Source organism: Arvicanthis niloticus, chromosome 18 (genome assembly GCF_011762505.2).
Source record: "Arvicanthis niloticus isolate mArvNil1 chromosome 18, mArvNil1.pat.X, whole genome shotgun sequence".
Classification (NCBI taxonomy): Eukaryota; Metazoa; Chordata; class Mammalia; order Rodentia; family Muridae; genus Arvicanthis; species Arvicanthis niloticus.
The window spans coordinates 43,646,872-43,667,014 of record NC_047675.1 but is presented as its reverse complement, the minus strand read 5'-3'; the positions used below and the strand labels follow the sequence as shown (position 1 = coordinate 43,667,014).

The following is a 20,143-nucleotide window of genomic DNA, read 5'->3' as shown; positions in this document are numbered from 1 at the left end:
ACCTCCTTGTTGGTTGCTGGCTTTGACTTGTTTATTCTGGTCTCATTTTCGGAGGATAAGGGCTTGAAGGTAAAGACTGCCTGGTCTTTCTGGAACTCCAGTTTGAGACCTTTCTTTTGTTCCTTGTTAACAAACACACAAATTACCCTCTAGGCAAAATTAAACAACCATCTCAGCTGTGAATTGAGTTCTGTGATCATAATGTGCTGGGGGGGTGGGTAGAGTCCAGCAGATAAGCACTTGCTGTGCACACATGGGGGCTGGAGACTGATTTCCCAGCAGCATCTAAAAGGGTGGGTGTATAGGGACATAGTTGTAATACCAGGAGGCAGAGGAAGGATCCTGAGGCTTGCTTGCTGACCAGCTAGCCTAGTGGAACTGTGAGCCCCACATCCCACTGAGAGTCCCCATTTCAAAATAGCAATGGGGACAGCAGCTTAAAGCAATACATACGATTGACCTCTGGCCTCTACATACACAAACACACACGCACACACACACGCACACACACATGCACACACATACATGCATGTACATACATGCATGCATATGCACACATATGCACACACAAGCACATATGCACACACATACACACAGATGCACACACACACATATAGACGCACATACATATGCACATGCATGCCCATAGACCCCACACATGCGTTCACATATAACCACACAACAAAAACCATGTTCTGCCAACAGGTCATGCTCACGTTCTCATTCATTCTGAGACAACCTCCCCCAGCTCCCACAACTGCCTTGCAGGTTTAGGCCTGTGGTTGAATAAATTGGTGATTGTTTTTTAAAGAAAAAAATTCTTTTCATAATCCTCCAAGCAACCGGCTTCTTTAGAAACTCCCTCAGCAGCACTAAAGATAGCATTTTAAGTGAACAGAGCATTCTGACAGAATTATTATGGTGGGGGGGAGGGTGGAGCTGGTTTCATTTCACCCTTGATCTTTCTCCTTTTTTTAGTAAGATGAAATAAAAACCTGTAAACTCAGCTGGACGGAATTTGCTGGAGTATTCATTCAGCTTGTGAGTGAGTAGAGGATGCGTGTAATTCTAGAAGATGCTGCCTCACCCGTTTTAAAGAGCAGGTCTGTGCTTACTCACTCAGAGTGTCTTAAACAGATGAAGAAGGGGCTTCAAGCTCTGAAAGACGCAGCTACGCAGAAAACTCAGGAACCGTGCTTGCCGTCGGGGCAGACAATAAAGGGCACTGTGCAACTAGACATTGAAACTGTAAGGCAGCCTGATCACTTCCCTCTGATGCAAGAGAAAGAAGAAATATGACCCAACACTGATGGCTGGTGGGGTCTGCAAGGTAATGAACAGGAAACACTACTCTGGGCTTTCCTCCAGCACCTGAGTACCCATCTACATAGAATGTGAATCTGGAGTGTCTTCAGGGCTAGTAGTTGTGGCCGTTTGGCTACGGTGAGAAAATGGAGATATATGAGAGAGGGCTAAGATCAAAGATGAGGCTACAAGCCAAGTATAGACTTGACTGTCAAATCCTGACTGGGGTTTGAATTTTATCTCACAGGTGAGACGAGAATAACTTAAAGAAGGAAACCAGTCTAAAAGCAATGGGGAAGACTGATGGAAAACAATCTTCAAGACGGCTGAGCATGTGAACACCTCCCTGCTTAGTCTTGCCTTTCTCCATGACCCTCCTCTCCTCTCACTGCTCTCAGTGTTTAAGACCAGCACGGTCTTAAACACCGCACGGTTTTGTGTCACTTCAAAATGGAGTCACTCTCTTGCTTGTAACAATTCAACACTTCGCAGTGACTTGAGGTAAAAATCCTACCAACACATGGCCTTTGGGCTCTGGGCCTAGCTTGCTCTCCAGACTCGTCAGTCACCCAACAGCATCACTCAGACCCTTTCTAGCAGGCTGAAAGACTCCTTCCTGTCCCTGTTTCCTGCCAACATGACTCCTCTTAGGGTCTCTAACAAGTCTCTCAAAGCTCCTCAAATCCAAATCATGTTTCACAACAATTTATTAACAATTCTAAGGCCCACGGTACCCCTCCTAGGGGGAGGAGTGATTTATCTAGCACCTACCAAAGAGTTGGGAATGTATTCGATGCCGAAAGGGATTTGTTAAAGAAAAAAGACGGCAGAAAAAAAAATATGAGGATATAGCAGCCAGTCATAAAAAAGGATCATTGAGGCAAGACTTCAGAGCAGGCAAAAGAATGGCAGAGAACATGGTACAGGGAGAGCTAAATGAAAAGAGAACAAGTCTAAGTCCAATTAGCTAAATGGTGAGATGGTGAGAGTAAGAATGTCCCCCATAGGTTCAGGGGTTTGAACGTGTGGTACCCAATTGGCTAAATCAATGATGTGGTTAGAATAAGAATGTCCCCCATAGGTTCAGGGGTTTGAGCACTTGGTCCCCAAGTGCTGGCAGTTTGAGGAAGTTTAGGAGGACTGGCCTTACTGCAGGAAGTGTATCATCTAGAAGGTAGGCTTTGAGAGCTGAAGGTCCTGCTCTTCACGCCTCCCCATCCGTGGTGATGAGGGTGGACTGGTACACCTTTGGAACTGTAAAGCCCAAACAAACCCTTCCATCTATAAACTGTCTTGCTCATGGCGTTTTATCTCAGCCAAAGAAAAGTAACTAAGACAACATAAGTATACATACATACTAAGTAATAAAATACAAGTGTATTTTATGTAAATACAAAATTAGACATTCCATCTAGCTCAGCTGTTTCCTAATCCCAACTGCTCCTTAGATTTACCCAAGCAAGGGCTGGAGAAATCAGTCAGTGAAGTGCCTGCCCTACATCAAGGTCCTGAGCTCACGCACAAGGTCCGGGAAGATGGCTCCGCAGTGGATGCTTGCTGAGCCCTCGCGTGAGGAGCTGAGTTCAAATCGGCAGTACCAAACAAAAGGCCCACGGTGTTGTACGTACCAGGGCTGTGAGAAGGCAGAGACAGGAAGAGCCTCGGGGCTCTCTAGCCACTGGCTCAGCTCCAGGTTTGGTCAGACACACTGTCTCAAAGGAGTAAGATAAGTATGAGAGTGATGTTATCCTCTCCAAGTAAGCACACAGACAGGCACCACACACACCACCTACACAAACACACACCCTTCATGCACGACAACCCATTCTCAGTGCATTCTTAGTTTTGAGGCTGGTTGCCCTGAACTCACAATTTGCATGTTACTGGCAGCCAGCCTGTACCTGTTTAATGAATGAATCAGGAAAGCAGAAAGAGGGAGCACAAAATTTGTGAGGACAGACAGACTTGATAGTGGATATTATGCATTTCCCAATCAACGCTTAAATTCCTCGTCTTCTGGGACTGTCTCAACAGCACCCTCCCCTTCCCTGCTTCATCTGGGTGTCTGTCCTAGCCACTGCCATTTGGGCTAACTTTACGACTGTCTCTTCTTGGAGGAACAGAAGGATTTCTCTTTGAAGCATTACTCTCCCTGCTATGTACTCTTGTCTCAATGGGATTATGAATCAAGTCCTACCCTAAAGCAGGACAAATGGAGACTCCCCTTGACTTTGAAATGGTGAGCAGAGTGCCTTAAAAGTTGAGCAATCTGCTGGCGTTCACCCAGCGACAGTTTACATTCATCTCTGCTTCCAAGATTCCTTGGCGGTCCTGGCTTCTGCCCTTTTCCCTTTGTTCTTAAGCCTCCTCATCAATTCTATGAACTACGGGGTATCCTAATAAATCTGTTTTGTATACATCCCTTCATGCCTGGTACTTGCAAACACATGAAGGAAAACAGTAAGTGGTACTTAATATAAGGGCTGCCTTAATATCTGCATAAGAGCATCCTCTGCAGGCCCCAGATTCTTCTGCTGTAGCTCCTGCACTGGGAAGGCGTGTGCAGCCATAGCAGCTCTGAAATCAGTGCTGCAGAAATGAAGGGAGGGGAGGGGTGGGGGAAGTCAATGTGGAGAGAGGAGTCTTCTTCTTAATGGGTCCAGTAGCTGGCCTTTACAGTCCCAACAAACTTCCTCACCACATGGCTCAGAACTACGTGAAGACCTACTCAAGATATTTCTGACCACAAAACAACGGTTTCTTTATTGTATATAATCACAACTGGTTATTGAGTATAGCATCTATCCTGTGTTCTATAATTTAGTACCATCAAAAGATTAAGGAGTTATCTTCCCTGTGGGGAGTAATTCAAAGCCACAATTACACTATTAGCCTTAAATTACTACTCATGCATTACATTTGGAGAGGTAGGACCTTCGGTTATTGGTTTTAAGTATTTGCAACATCAAATAAAAATACAGAATTTTTGAGTTGACTGGTTGAAAACTTTGGCCTTTCTCCCTCAGACGAGTGGTGGAGAATTGAGACAACAATGTTAGTGTTAGGGAAAGAAATCAAAACCCGGAGCTCAAGTAGACTAGAAATAATAGAGGTCTGAACAAAGTTATGGATCTTGTGCCAGCCTTTGCTGGTTGTACACATGCTATTACATCCACAAAGGAGGGTATTTTCTTCTTCTTAACCCAAAAGGACTCATCCTTCAAGAGTTAACTCAGATACCCTTTAGCTTCCTGGAGACAGATGGGGAGACTAAGTCACCTCTTTACCTCTTCTTTCAAAATCCTGCACAGGAGTCAATGTCAGAGTTCTAGGAAGTAGACTAACGGGTGTGACCACTTACTGTTTACTTGGTAGAGTTTCAGGTTTGCAAGATGGGAAGTGGATGAGAGGCAGCTACTGTACACAGCCCTAGGAATGACTGGGAGGGTTTCCTTGGGCTAACTTATGTAATGTAAAATCAGGCCAGGAATTTGGCAGGGAGCTGGGAGTTGCCTAAATCTCAGGTGTGTGCCCACCAAGTCTCCGGGTCTCGACCTGCTCTACTTTACCAAACATCCTGGCGTGGTTTTACTTTCCACATTTCCTCCTGTTTCTTTTTATAGGAGAGGCATCTCTGGAAGAGTCTAAAGTGAAAATTTTGGGTGGGATGGAAGTATCAAACACAGGCCAGAGGTGTAACGAGGGGTGGGGGCTAGGAAGACAAGAGATTATTGAACCAATTAAATGTCACACCATTTGGGATACACTGCCTTTGCCAGGCCAGAGAGGCTCAGGGACGCTTGCCAGGCCATCTCTGATTAGCAGGTTCTCGTCACAACTATAATCTATAGTTATGTGATGCTTCAGTTTTCTGTGGCCACCATAAGCAAATACTACAGGGGTGGAAGTTGTTGGGTGTCACAGTTATGACCAAGGTAGTAGTAGTTTTGGCTTCTCTGGGGCTTCTTTCCTTGGCATGTAGATTCTCTCTCTCTCTCTCTCTCTCTCTCTCTCTCTCTCTCTCTCTCTCTTTCTCTGCACACACATCTCTGGTATGCTCAGAAGTTCTCATCTTATGACATGAGGCTAAAGATATAGCTAAGTGGCAGTGCGCTTGCCTAGTATGTCGCCGTAGGTTTCATCTACAGCACAGGGGAAGAAAAGATACCAGCCATACTGGGTTTGGGTTCACCCTAAAGCTTGTCTCTTCAAAAGCCCTGTCTCCAAACACAGTCACATCCTGATATAATGGGGATCAGGACTTCAGTATTTGAATAGAAGGAGGCATAAGTCTGCCACATGTGGTTAGGCCAGTAACAAGATAGCAGGTGGTAAACTCCATAACAAGAACTTGATTCTTGGGCTGGAGAGATGGCTCTGTGGTTAAGAGCACTGACTGGTCTTCCTAGAGGTCCTGAGTTCAATTCCCAACAACCATATGGTGGCTCACAGCCATCTGTAATGGGATCTGATGCCCTATTCTGGTGTGTCTGAAGAGACTAATGGTGAGTACATAAAATAAATAAATGCATCTTTTAAAAAAAGAACTTGATTCTTGTGAGGAATGCTATACACTTTTTTCTTTTTCTTTCTTTTTGTTTTTTGTTTGTTTGTTTGTTTGTTTTTGGTACGTTCTACTTCCAAGGCTTCACACGATGATATCTTTTCTTGACTTTCAAGCATTCACTCTTTGATATGAAGAGGGCCTGTTGCGAACCTGCACTCTGCCTCAACGCTTTGGGGCTAAGTGCTCTGGTCAAGAGAGAGAGTGGGGATCTTTGGGGCAGGAGACACGAAGAATGGAGACAAGACAGGGTGTGGTTAAGTCTCGAGTCTCTAGTCTCTTCTCAAGTCTCAGGTCTCAAGTCTCTTTTATTGAAGGGAATTCTGAGGTATTTATAGGCTTTTGCCACGTGCCTTGTAGGCGCGTGGATACCACTTGCCTTGCAGGTGTGGATATGACGTAAACCTTACAGGCGTCTATAGCATGGACAGCACGTGCACCGTGCGCCTTACAGGCATGTATGGCCTGGATAGCACGTGGACAGCACGTGAACCGCATGCCTTGCAGGCGTGGCTACCATGTGCGCCTTGCAGCTGGGGGCAGTAAACAGCAACACAAAATATATGGGATATCAGAGTGTGCTTCAGCTGTTGTAGGCTATTGAAAACCAAATCTCTTATCAGGGTATATGGTTCCAGATGGCTGCAAGGATAATCTAGCCGCTTTCTGCTAAAAGTCAGCTCCCAACAAGGGCCCTCCTGGAATAAACTTAAAATGACCCTAAAAATCACTCGCTGCAGCCCTCTTCTTCCTTCCATGGTCCTTATTACTTTCTAATGTACAGAACACCAGCTCCAGGCAAGGGTGGGAATGTGTTTTTAGCCCCTTGGAGCTCACCAATGTCTCACTCACAGTTTATGAGTAAATGTGTTTCTGTAACCACTTAACACATTATGTCTTTATTTACTACACTGAGAAAACCTGCAGGGCTTTTAATATCCGGAATGCTTTATGAATCTCGGCTTTACCACTTCTCCAGTGGGTTGCTTTAATACATGACAGTGATGTGTCCCTCAGTGCTCTTCCAGGGTACAGCACCCAGTTCAAAAAAAAAAAAAAAAAAAAAAAATGGCAACCAATGCATGCAAATATCTGAAGTGATATTAGGTGTGTCTTCTAAAGTGTGGAACCTGAGCATAGCCTGGGGGCAGGGGAGAACCATTTTTAGAAGGCACAGTGAGCACTAAACAGAAAGTACCAGAAAGTACCATACCGATGATGCTGTGTTTACAATTATACAATTATTCAGTGCATTAAAGCAAGGTCTCGGGGATTTTTAACAATTCTTAATAATTTACATTTATTTATTGTGAGGTGGGGCATGTGTGGAAGTGTCAGAGAACAACCTGTGGCAGTCCATTCTGCCCTTCCACCATGGGGGTCCTGGGGATCAAACTCACGTCCTGGGGCTTGTCAGCAAGTGTTCTCACTAAACCACCCCTGGCCCCTTCACAAATTGTGTCTGTCCTCGCGTATAGCTCTTGCTGCTTCTTGCCATTCTTCCTGTTTAAGAGGGAAATCCTTTAGGCTCAAAGATGCACGGGGAACGAACGAGTGCATGCATATTTATCAGTCTGCCAGGGGTTTTGTGCAGCCGTGCAGCTACCTCGCAGCCTGGGTTTGTGGCCACCTCCTTCGCTCCGTGACTGAGCTAGCATAGCGACACCAGCGGCTCAAGGGCTACCGAGAGTTCTAGAAAACGAACTTCCTAGGGAGCTCACCATTCGTGTTTTTAAACCTTTTAAACTCTGGCAGCAATTGAGCTGGAATCCCAGCAAGGAACCTACAGACCACGTCATTAGGGAGTCCTCGGGTGTCGTGGAGGCCTTGCCTACAGCTCCAGCCGCCTCCCCTTAATCCGCCTTTCCGGAGGTAAACCCTGAGACCCTAGGTCGCAGTCGCCCCGCGGCGGCTGCAATTCTTACCGCAGCCCGTTGGGGAGAGACGCGGTCCCGGAGTCGGAGAAACTAGAAATGCCCACGTGGACGGGGAAAGACCCGGGTGCTGGGGCGGGGCAACACAGTGGGTGTGGTAATCGGGGCGTGGCAAAGGCTGAGAGGCGGAGCTAAAGAGCTACGACGCCAGGAGGCGACGTGGCGGGGGCGGGACACGTTTATTGCGACGTCTTGCTCCGCTCGTGACCGTGCGCAAGCGCAGTGCAGCGGGAAGCCTCTGAAAGTGTGTCTAACATGGCGTCGGAGCGCAAGACTAAGTTATCCAAGAACCTGCTGCGCATGAAGGTGCTGGGATCGGGGGATGCTGGGGAGGCGGGCAGGGAGGCTGAGCTTCGAGATGTCCCATAGTGGAACTCGGGCCGAAGCGACGGGCAGACTGGCTCGGGAATGGCGCACCCCATTCATTCGCTCAGTCTGCGGGCCATTGGGCACCAGGGGTGAGATTTTGCTTAGCCTGCTGTGGGGAGGGAGCTTGCACAACGTAATTAAGAACCTGCAGTGTTGAGTGCGGGGTTGGCTGAAGTGTCTGGGCCGCCTGGGAGCTTAGATTTGTCGCGAGAAGTGGTCCTTAAATAGGAACAACATGACGGATGTCAGGTAGTGTCCTAAACTGAGGGAACGTGAGTCCAGAAGCCTACGAAGGAGAAAAATCAGGGACACTTCTAGGAGCTAAAGGTAGCTCGGAAGTCTGAAAGACAAGGAGCATAAAATGAGTCTGGAAGTCTTAGTGGTCACAACATCCAAGCAATTGTAAGCCAGACTAAAGTTTTGTTTCTGTTGTCTCGTGAGCAGGAGGAAACTGTCTTCTGAGTTATTGCTTTAAAAAAAAAGTTATCTTATGTATGTGAGTACACTGTCACTGTCTTAAGAAACACCAGGAGAGGGCATCGGATCCCATTACGGATGGTTGTGAGCCACCATATGGTCGCTGGGAATTGAACTCAGGACCTCTGGAAGAGCAGTCTGTGCTCTTAACTGCTGAGCCATTTCTCCAACCCCCAAGGTTTTTTAAGGCCATTTTAACTGTACTGTGGATGATAGTTAATCAGAGAAAGAACCAGCCCTACAACATATAAGCGTCCAGTCAGAAAGACCAGCTAAAAGTTATTGTGTTCTGGGTGAAGGTTGTCTTCATGGTGAGAATGGAGAAAATTTTAGCAGTGGGGTGAAATGAGTTCTCCACTAACTTTTAAACAAAATGCATGTCTGTATGTACACCATGTGTACTCAGGTGCCTGGGAAGGCCAGAAGAGAGTGTTGGAGCCCCTGAAACTGGAGTTTTAAGCCAGCAAGCGGGTGTGAGTACTGAGATTTCCGTAAGAGCCAAGGGTGCTCCTAGCCACTGAGCCAACTTTCCTGCTCTATGATTTTGAAATTTGAAATTGAACCAGTTTGAACCAGCCAAAGTGGTTTTGATGGCACACATTTGTAATCCCAGCACTTGGGAGGTAGAGGCAAGACCTTAGCAAGTTTGGGGCCAGCCTGGACTAGCTATGAGACCCTGTCTCAGATATCAAACGACAACAATAAAAAAGGGAATCAGCTTAACTGCGTTTTAAAAGGGCAGCGGGGTTAAAGGCAGATGAACACGGGAGTTAAGACAGGGAAAAGCTAAATCTTGAAGCTTAAACAATACTAATAGAACATAGTTACAGACCTTCCTATACTCAGACACTGTTCTCAGTGTATATAATGGACCACTTAATTCACATAATAACATTTGAAGGAGTCACAGTCATCATCTCTGATGACACGAGTGAGGTGTCTGAAACAGAAGTATCAGCTGAAAAGACTGGTCATCTGGCCCCAGAGCTTTTGCTTGTAATGATCAGTCTCTACACCTGTTCCTAAACACATAGGTGGAGCTTGATTGCAATGCCTAACTCAACCGTAGTATAAAGCTGTGTTTAACACAGCTGTCCTACCTATGGAACGGTAGAGTTTAACTACACAGTACACTATAGATTTTCAGTAGTTGACCCCTAGAATGATGTAGCTGTCTGGGAGCTATGACCCATTGCTCCCTGCCACCCCAGTAGAGTCTCCTCTTACATATGGCTACCCCAGGCAACAATCAGAATTTTTGTTTGTTTTAGTTAAAAAGTTTTTTTTTCCCTGCATGTGTGTCTGCAAACATGTGAGTGCCTAGTGCACAAGGAGGCCAGAATAGAATGTCAGGTTCCCTTGAACTAGAGTTACAGGGGTTTGTGAAGCTCAGTGTGGATGCTAGGAGTCAAACGTAGGTCCCCTGGAAAAGCAGCCAGTACTCTTAACCACTGAACCATCTCTCCAGACCCTCCTCCTCCTTTTTAATGTATTTATTTCGTGTGTGTGTGTCTGTCTGTCTGTCTGTCTGTCTGTCTGTGTCTGTCCTCTGACACACACAAGTCAGAGGACAACCTACTAGAGTTGTCTCTGCTACCAAGTGGGTCCTGAGGATCAAACTCAGGTTGTCAGCTGTGACAACAGTGCCTCTAACCATGGAGCCACCTTGCCAGGCCTGTCAGCATCTTTGAATTCCTCTGGCTGGGCCAGATTTTTAGGATGGGGTTACCTCTGGTGGGAGAGAAGGATGTGGGCAGAAGGTTTAGCAGTCGGATGGTTTGGTTAGAGACAGTATTGGTTTGTGGTCTTGGCTGTTTCTGGACCTTATAGGAGGGCTTGGTGTACTTTATAATGGGCAAGACAGTAAGTGTTGTAAGCCAGTGAGGACCCTCTACCCTCTTCAGCCCACTGTAATTAGCTCAGAACTGAGTCACCATGACTGTGCTCTGTAGAGATAATCTCTTGTGCACTGTGTAAAAGCATTCACCTGTCAATAAAAAATGCTGTTGGCCTACTAGCTTAGGCAGGAAATAGGAGGTGGGAGATCTGGTAGGAAGAAAGGATTCTGGGATAGAGAGAAGCACAGGAGATGTGGCCCCAGACACACGGGAAGACGGTTGCGTGTAACTGGGGTCCTAGTAAACAGCCAAGTGGCAGAACTTAGAATAAAATGAGATTATCATTTAATAAGTTATGAGATAGTCAGGGAACGTAGCTAGTTGTCTGGCCTAGGTGTTTGTAAATATATTTGAGTCTCAGAGTCATTATTTATGGGAGCTTGGAGCCCAGTAGAAGAACATAAGCTTATAGCAAACACCATACAACAATGCTTCATTAATCCCAGCACTGAAAAGGCCTCTGAGGCAGGTGGATCTCTTGAGTTCAAGGCCAGCCTGGTCTACATCATGAGTTCCAGGACAGCCAGGGCTCCACAGAGAAGCCCTGTCTGGAAAACCTTTCAAAACAAAACAAACTAGACAGTTATTGATCCAGCTTGAGAGCTATAGTTTCCCAGAGTCTGCTCTGGGCCCTCAGTTTTGAGGGAGGTGAAATTGCTAGTTTTAGAATATGTCCTGAGGTCTTCCTAACCCTAGACATGCTTGGTTCACAGCCATGTTCTATCCTCTCTGTCCAGTGTAGATATGTGTGACTGTCTGTGTGCCTTAATGCATCTGCTGAGGTAAAATTGAAGATGGGGGGCAGTCAGCCAGGTTGGCAGGTTTTGCCACCCAGAATGTAAGGGTCAGTGTGAGGCACCTGTACTTTGAACCACGGGTCTGGGAAGCTAAAACAGATCCAGGTCACTGATGCTCAGAGAGTCATTTGTCTGCTGGGTGGCCTTGTACCTATGGGACGAGGTGAGGCAGGGCACTGACAGTGGCTTGCTCCTGTGTTAACAGTTCATGCAAAGGGGCCTGGACTCAGAAACCAAGAAACAACTAGAAGAGGAGGAACGGAAGATGATCAGCGACGAGCACTGGTACCTGGATTTACCGGAGTTGAAGGAGAAAGAGTAGGTTACTGGGGTTTACAGCCGCGGGTCGGGAAGCCCTGAGATGCCCACCAAGTCGGGTCGTCGTCCTTCAGTGCCACGCTGTCTGCCAACCTGAGTGTGAGCCACAGGACAGAGTCCCAAGGGTGGGTTAATGCTTAGGCCCGACCAGCTCTGTTTCTGTAACAGTCCTTTGGCGCCTCAGGAGATGTTGGTCTGTCTGCTTTAATCTGTGCTGTATCTAGTTCCACTCACGTCACACACATTGCTGCATTGGTCGGCTACCCTAGGCTAAGCATTTCCTGTCCCTCCGTTCATACGGAAACCCAGGAGTGCCCAGCACCACAGTGCCCGTTTTGCTGTTGAGGAACTGGAGCTAGAGGAGGGGGGTTGCTTGCTCTGAGCCACCTGCCCAGAGGACTGAGGCTGAGTCACACCAGAGATAGGTTTCTTCCACTTCCGAGCCTAGGGACGGTGTGAACAGGAGAGGGGTGGGGGAAGACTAGCCTAGCTAAGGAGCCTCGGGATGGTGTGAACAGGAGTGTGCAGGTGTGAATAGTCCTGATGAGGAACAATCATCTGATTTGGCATGTTTGTTGAGTTTGCACAAAGTCAAGTATTTACCAAAGGATAGGACAGTTCTACCTCATTTAGGGTATTTCTTTTTTTCCAACACAGCATATGGTTTTCAGAAAGTGACTTGGATCCCTATCCTGGGAAAATACAGGGCATAAATACCTTCTCACCATCTTATTTCTATGACTTGGAGACAGGCTTTGAGGGGAAGGCACGATGTGGGCACTGCTTCTCTGCTGGGGAGCACAAGCAATGTTCCTAGACTCCCCATCTGTGCCACTCAGTCCCCCATGTATACTATCTCTCGAAAGATCATCTTCCTCTTGATCGATACGTTATGCCTTTAAAAAGCATGCAGAGTTGAAAGTAAGTCCTCATCACTCTGGAGCATATGGACTTTGTCTTCCTGAGAGAATATGTCACCATCCCAAAGGGACCAGAGAAAGTCAGAAATATAAAAAGAAGAAGAACGTGGCTAACAAGACAGCAAAGTTACTGGAGAAAAAGGAAAAGACTAAACAGTGCTGAGAGCAGATGACTCAGGAAGGAAGGCCTGCCCTGTCCACTCCAGCTCTGGCCTGTGTGCGATTGGTAGATGCCCCTCACCAGCAGGGTTAGTTCCCTGCCCCGAGTTGGCTAAGGGCAAGGTGAAGGAAGGAGGGAAGAAGGAAAATCACCTGATTGTTGTTTTCTGTTAAAATGTCAGAAATTATATTAATCTCTGAATAGGAAAACCATCTATTTTTGTGTCAGGAGAGAAAGAAGTCTGGCCCTGTTCGCCTTGAACTCCCAGGCCTCCTGCGTGCTGAGATTACAGAGCTGTGCCACTGTAACTGGCCTGGGCACAATAGCCTGTTTAGTCGTATTTTTCCAGTTCAGTTCCAGATTTTTATTAATAATCTGTGGCTATATTCATAGCCAGTGCAGCTTGTGCGTTGTCTGGGCCACAGGGTCGGTTGCTGAGTGTTCGTAACTCCTTTCTTTCCTAGTTTGCATAGAATTGATAATATTCCATTGTTTCTGCTGGGCTGTTGGTGAGATTGAGCACCAGTGCAGTAATCTGGGACCCAAAGTATTCTTATCCAGAAGATCTGCATAATGAATTCAGATGGGTTTTCTTTAGTGGGTACAGGACTGTACTGTCTGAAGCATGGTCTTACTCTGCTTCATCCTCCAAGCACTGGAATCTTGGTATTCCTTTTTGTCGGGGGAGGGGGGGGTGAGGGGGGATTCAAGACAGACTTTCTCTGTGTAGTCCTGGCTGTCCTGGAACTCACTCTGTAGACCAGGCTGGCCTTGAACTCAGAAATCCGCCTGCCTCTGCCTCCCAAGTGCTGGGATTAAAGGCGTGTGCCCCGCGATCTTGGTGTTTCTATCATGCCCACCGATGTGTTTATAAAGAGATAAAGAGAAAAGGAATATGTCTTGGTGAATGTGTGGTGAGGTGTGGGGAAGGGGGTGCCTGATGGGCTCATGCTAAGGCATCCCTTCCCAGCCACACTTTGTATTAGTGTGTAGTAGAGTTTATTCAGGGCATGAGGGGGGGGAGTTAAGAGGGTAGTAAAGGCGGGGGGTGGGTGGGAGGGGAAGGGAGGGAGACGAGGAGTAGAGGCAGGCCATGAGCACATGAGAGAAGACGGAAGGGAATGGGGAGGGGGTAGAAGGGGCAAGGGGACAGAACTAGAGCAAGAGAGAGGAGGGGGCAAGCAGCCCTTTATAGTGAGTCAAGCATGCCTGGCTGTTGCTAGGTAACTGGGGCGGAGCCTAAACAAAATGCTAACACCTACAGCAATTTCCTCCTTCACACAGTTTTTTTCTTGGCTGTAGACTTCCTATCTGATTCTTTTTTTTTTTTTTTTTTTTTGCAGTTTCCACTTAAAATTCAGGCTTCTCTATTGTTTTCTTTTGCATTTATATTTTCATTGAAACTCTCGGGCATGCTTATAGTTTTATAATTATTAAACTAGTTTTTAACTAGTTCCATCATTTCTTATTTTTCTTCTGCTGATGAAGACTATGTTTTCCTGCTGCTTTGTGTGTCTAGGGTGTGTGTGTGTGTATGTGTGTGTCTGGGGGTGTGTGTGCGCACATGCGCACACGTATTGCTAACTCTGAGTTTAATCAGTTAGTTTTTCTTAATGAAGTGTTGAGTGTTGTCCCATTAGACAATTGACTGACATGCCAGTAAGCTCACTGTTTCTGTTACACTGAGTTTTCTCATCTTTGCTCTGACTGAAGTTGCCATACTCTAGTTAGGGCCTTTGTGTTACGTACCACGGGGATTCGGTTCCATCTCTTCTTTTTGGCTGGACACATGAAGTATCCCCCGCTTGTCTAATGTACATGAGGGGATGCAGTAGGCTAGAAAAATGCCTCTGGGGGCTGGAGAGATGGCTTAGCAATTAGGAGTACTGACTGTTCTTCCAGAGGTCATGAGTTCAATTCCCAGCAACCACATGGTGGCTCACAACCATCTATAAGAGGATCTGGCGCCCTCTTCTGGTATGTCTGAAGATAGCTACAGTATACACATACATAAAATAAATATTTTTTATTTTTTTTAAATGCCCCTGCCTCAAATAACAAATACCCAGGGCTTCTTCTTTTGAACACATATGCACCCTTGGCAGAAATGACAGACTGCCATGATGAAGTTGAGGGTCTTTAAGATATTTTCCTGGGTTATCTGGGTAGACTCAAAAAGTTGTGTTTTCTGGCATGTGAGTCTGGTTTTCGTTGCTATAATAAAGCGTCTGAGGCTGGGTGAAGAGGAGAGAGATTTGTTCAGCTGGAGAATTAAGGACTTGACACTGGTATCAGCTCAGCTCTTTCCGAGCGTCTTGAGGCAGGAAGCGAGAGACCGGGCTAGGCTCTGGCTTTTGTCGCTCACTGGTGTGAACTCTAGAAATAGCATTTTGTTTTTTCTCTAAGTACAGTGTCTCTGGTGACTTCCCACCAGGCCCCACTCTCCCATGGCCTCACCGGAGACCAAACCTTCCCCATAGGAGCCCTTGGAGTACCAACCATAACACCTTTTAACAGAGGCCACAGAGAAAGAAGGCTCTGACCACAGGCAATGACCCGAATTGTCGTGGCCCGTGGCGAGTACTGCTGGCCTCAGCTCCAGCTGGAAAGATGGATGAGTTGTCATGGGGAAGTTACAGTCCTGACTCTGTGTTTGTTTCCAGAATGATCTAGACTTGGGTACAGGTTTAATTCCATGAGAGCCTAGGTTTACAACGGGATGCTGCTGACCTCGAGGTAACCATTACAGTGGCCACAGAATGCTGCACCAGAGCTCTGTCCTCCCCGGAGCCTTGCAACTTAAAATTCCACCAGAGAGTCACAGAGACCTCACAGCAAGTCCCTTTCTGTCTTCCTGACCATGTATCAGCCCCCTCTGTGGTCCTGAACTTGAGTTTCCTCTCCAGTTCACCAAGGCCAGCCTCTGCTCTGGTCCCTGCGCCCCGAAGGAGACCTTGCTTCCCTTGGCATTTTCTCACAGTTGTCACGGCCCTGTGTTCTCGGTAGTTCATTGTGGAAACACTTGTGTTTGGTTTTGTCCTGTTGACTATGGTGGGGCTGCTGACTGAGTGCCTGGAACGGAGTGGCTTGTGTTGTTGCCCTGTATGATATAAATGTTTCTTTTCTGGCACCGTGTCTGGACCAGGATGTCCATTCTTTTCTTCCTGGCTGCTCCCCAGGCCCTGGACTCCCCTGTGCGTAGTTTTTGATGAGAAGCAGAGCAGGACTCCATAAAGGGAGTCTGAGCCTGGCCTTTGCTGGCTTACTGGAAAATGTGCTGACCTGGGATTTGAGTCTCAAATGAAGACTAAAGAATCACTCTTAAGAGTCATAATTCCAGCACTTGGGAGGCAGAGACAGGCGGATTTCTGAGTTGGAGGCCAGCCTGGTCTACAGAGTGAGTTCTAGGACAGCCAGGACTACACAGAGAAACCCTATCTTGAAAAACCAAAAAAAAAAAAGAGTCAGACATCCTGTGGTCTGTTCCCGAGAGCATTTGTGATTTGTGTCCATGATGTCTGAGCTTTCCCTTGCTAAGCCTTCTCAGCAGCTGCCGTTTGTTCTGAAGCATTGTCTCCAGTCCTGCTAGTCCAGTTTCCATGATCACAAGCTCCTCTGCTGAAACAGGAGGCCAGTCTTCAGTCTTTGCTGTTTATAGTCAATTCGGGCCTTGTGTGAAGCCTGATGTCTGTCCCCTGTCCTGCGTTTTAATTGCTGTTCTACCTTCCTGAATATTTAATGAGTACTTGGGGTCACACAGGAGTCAGTATTTTGCTTTAGCTATGAAAAGTTTATCAAGAATCCTGGGGTCTTTGTATGATGTAGTTATTTACAGAGATGAGAGGAAGTTGTACCCAAGGCCATGGCTGTGTCTCCCGATTCTGTTGGCCAGATGGAGCAGCTTTTACTGCTGATCCTGGGTAGAGATGTCACTGTGTTCTTGCTTGCTCCTTCCAAGACCCAGAAGATGGATTTCCACCCAGTCGTGACCTCCGCTTCTGCACATGGTTGTGAGCAGACGCACTGTTAACACGGGTTTCTTATCCTGCCCAGGAGCTTCATCATAGAGGAGCAGAGCTTCTCCCTGTGTGAAGATCTTCTCTATGGAAGGATGTCATTCAGAGGGTTTAATCCTGAAGTTGAGGTATTAAATATGATTGCTTCAAATTTAAAATTTTTTTCCAATTGAATTTTTTCCTGCCAATAATTGAGCTTCAGTCTCCCCTCACCAGGTACCATTTCTCCTCATTATATGAAAAATAACAAGTCTTGAAATATTGCCATAGCTATTTAAAGAAATTGCAGCGTGGCAGTCTGGTTTTATGGAAGAATTGAGTGGGTAATTTAATATAGCGGTGTGCGGTCCCTGACGCAGCCGCTGTTAGAGTTTCAACTGGGTCTTTTACAGGAATGTCAAGACTATTCATGCAATGCTATTATGAGAAGTTATTTTCTGGCATCTGTAAATGTCTCTTTCTTAATGGAAAAATGCTACTTAAGAATGGTATCATTTGACTTTGTAATGGACAGATTTTAATCCAAGCTGGTAAATAGATTACTTTTTTCCCCCGTGAATCCCTTCAAAAGTCTGTTTGAAAAATGAATGTTCACCTTGTAACTGGGCTGTCAGTTGACTTTCCTGACTCAGGTCCACAGAAAAGCAGATCTGTACTCTCTCATATTACAGGAACTCTGATGCCTATTTTGAGAGCCTCCTGTGGGCTTGGTCTATGCAGATGTGTGGTGTAAACTTTAGTTTGTGCCAGCTTAGCCAGGCTTTGTCAATCTGTGGGGTAACACTGGGGCTATCCTTTACGGTGGCTGTCCTGGACATTAAAGGATGGTCCAGGCTACCCCTAGGCCTCTGCGCTCCAGGCTACCCCCAGGCCTTGGCCTCTACCCACTAAATGCCAGTGGCATACCTGCTTCCTTCAACTCAGCTGGGGTGATTAAAAATGTTTCTGGCCATTGTCATCTGTCCCCTGATGGACAAAACATCCCCAAATGACAGTCACTTTTCTGGATTCCTCAGGAGAAAAAAAAAAAAAAAAAAAAAAAAACTTCAGTCACCTAAGTTCACACCAAAGTTTATTTAAAGATGGAGAGTTGGTTTCGGGGCGGTATCTCTGTGGGGAAGACACAGAGTGTGCCTCATAATCAAGGTGTCATGTTTGCAGAGTCCACACTAACTGTGTCTGGTGCTCATTTTCTCTGCCCCAGCCTCCTTTAGGCTTTAGGTGAGCAGGAGACTGGGAGGTAAAAGGAAACAACCATTTGGGGTTTGTGAATTTGATGCCCGAATATCGGGGTTTTGGTGGGTAAGTTTCCCAGCGTGCCTCCTCAATAAAAAGGTTGGGGCATAACAGCTCAGAAAATGGCCCAAGTCACTGGACTGTAACATGGGGTCTCTCGGCAAAGGCTTTTATCAGTCCTGTAAGTGCTGATGACTGCCTCCTCATTGGCCTTCCTCCCTCAGCCTCCCCTTGCTATAAAGAAACAACTGTTCAAAAGTTTGTCAGAAAATCAGAAGTGTGATTAGTACAGTGTGAAGAAAGAGATGAGAAAGTGCTTGGGGACATCATCTGAGATACACTGTCCTTCATCCTGTGATGGCTAGCCCCTCCTCCACCCTGCCCCACAGATGGATCTACAGCTACTGCCTCGGGTCTGGTTTTTTCCATTTGGCTCAAAGATACGTTCAAAGGCAGTGGAGGCTATTTTTCTTTGTTGTCTCACGGTTAGCTGTGAGCCTCCCTTTACTATGAGTGACAGGTAGGGTTCATGTTATAAATGACAGCTTACCTGGTGCAGAGCACAGCCGATGTTGGGACTCTGAGCTGCTCCTAGCACTGGCAGCACAGAGTTTTGTCCATTCTCACAAGGGACGCTGTGACTAAGCCCTGCCAGAAGACAGGCTTGACCCCAGCCCCTCCCCCTGCCTCCCTGATGGCCGGCGCTGCTGTATCTTTCAGAAGTTAATGCTTCAGATGAATTCTAAGAACAGAGCAGCAGCAGCAGCAGAAGATGAGCCGGCAGAGGTCGATGTGTCGGATGAAGAAATGGCAAGAAGGTAACTGAGCTGGGAGCCATGGGGCAGTCCTCGGGGCGTCTGGCTACACAGTCTGCAGAGCTTTCTCCCCGGTGCACAGCGGGGATCTGTGCCTGCTCTGCCTGCTCCTAATGGCCCAGGGACTAATTTCTTGCTGGGCACGCAGGCCATGAGTGCTCCTTTGCATCATTGGCTCTGGTGACAGCAAACACAGGTCTCAGTCTGTCTGGGGAATGCAGAAACAAAACCAGCAGAGAATTTAATTGTCCTTAGCCAACTGCGTAGATTTTTAAATCTTGCAGTCTCTTTTCACTATAAATTTTGTTTCTCTTGTTGCATTTGGCATGATGTTTTTGGCAAGCCTTAATTCCTTTTTTTTTTTTTTTTTAATTTGAAATTAAATTTGTGCTATGTATCTTCCTAACAGATATGAGACTTTGGTGGGAACAATTGGAAAAAAGTTTGCCAAGAAAAGGGACCGAGCCAATTACGAAGAAGATGAAAATGGAAATATAAAAGCCATTAAAACTAAGAAGATGTTCTTAAAGCCCCAAGACTAAAATGGATGCCTCGGATACAGTGGATGCCTGTGAGCACAGCGTGGTCTGAGCTCATCTTCCTGTCGTCTGTGCTGGTTAAAACACTGTTTCCTTCTAAAGAAATGCATAATTTTGGAAATGTGCTGTTCTTGAGACAGATGTCTAATGGATGTTATACATCCTTTTTTACGGCATTCTTCGGGGGCTTCAGATATGTGGGCATGGGCCGCTCCCATTTTTGACCTGATTCTGTGCGTATGTACACACAGACAGGGCACATCCACACCGTTCTCCAGTTACTGTCCAGGAATGACTATTGTAAACTAATTATTGCCTTTGTTTAATTGCCCTTATATTTATATTTTACTTTTTGAATCATGTCAAGCCAGTTCATATGTTCACTTTGGATTCAGATATTTGAGAAATTTCAGAAGTGATTTGTCAGGAACAAACATGGCTCTCCAGCCTAGAGTGTTTGCATGCTCTCAGGCCTTTGTCATAGACAGGAGTGTTGGGTTTGTGTATTTTTAACTATCAGCTGGGTCAGTTTTCTAATGTTCTAATAAACATGTGTTCATATACTTTTCTGTTTTCTTACACTTTGAAGTAATTTTAGTCTTCCTAAGTAATACAACCTTATCCATATACTAACTTATAAAGACTAGCCATTAACTGAGAATATACTAATATCTAAGGTCGAACTATAAAAGTTTTTTTTTTTTTGTCAGTCAAGTACAATTACCAGTTTCATAGAGTACAGCCTGATAGAATTTAGCACTGGCTAGACCCTAGCATGGAGTTACCTGTCTATCC

At 46.2% G+C, this 20,143-nt stretch overlaps 1 protein-coding gene and 1 long non-coding RNA gene across 3 annotated transcripts in view; one reads left to right on the top strand and one right to left on the bottom strand.

The window, feature by feature from the left end:
• Window positions 1–7,895, bottom strand: part of LOC143434901 (uncharacterized) — a 136,119-nt gene extending 128,224 nt beyond the window's left edge. For both annotated transcript variants that reach the window (XR_013104756.1, XR_013104755.1), the window contains exon 1: window positions 7,795–7,895. This is a non-coding gene — a long non-coding RNA (uncharacterized LOC143434901). The remainder of the gene's footprint in view (window positions 1–7,794) is intronic.
• Window positions 7,896–7,965: 70 nt separating this feature from the next.
• Mphosph6 (M-phase phosphoprotein 6) lies at window positions 7,966–19,911 on the top strand. Its single transcript, XM_034523137.2, has 5 exons — window positions 7,966–8,109; window positions 11,550–11,662; window positions 16,796–16,886; window positions 18,715–18,812; window positions 19,219–19,911. Exons 1-5 carry the CDS (start codon window positions 8,059–8,061, stop codon window positions 19,349–19,351), a joined length of 486 nt encoding a protein of 161 aa, XP_034379028.1. The 5' UTR covers window positions 7,966–8,058; the 3' UTR covers window positions 19,352–19,911.
• The last annotated feature ends 232 nt before the right edge of the window (window positions 19,912–20,143 follow it).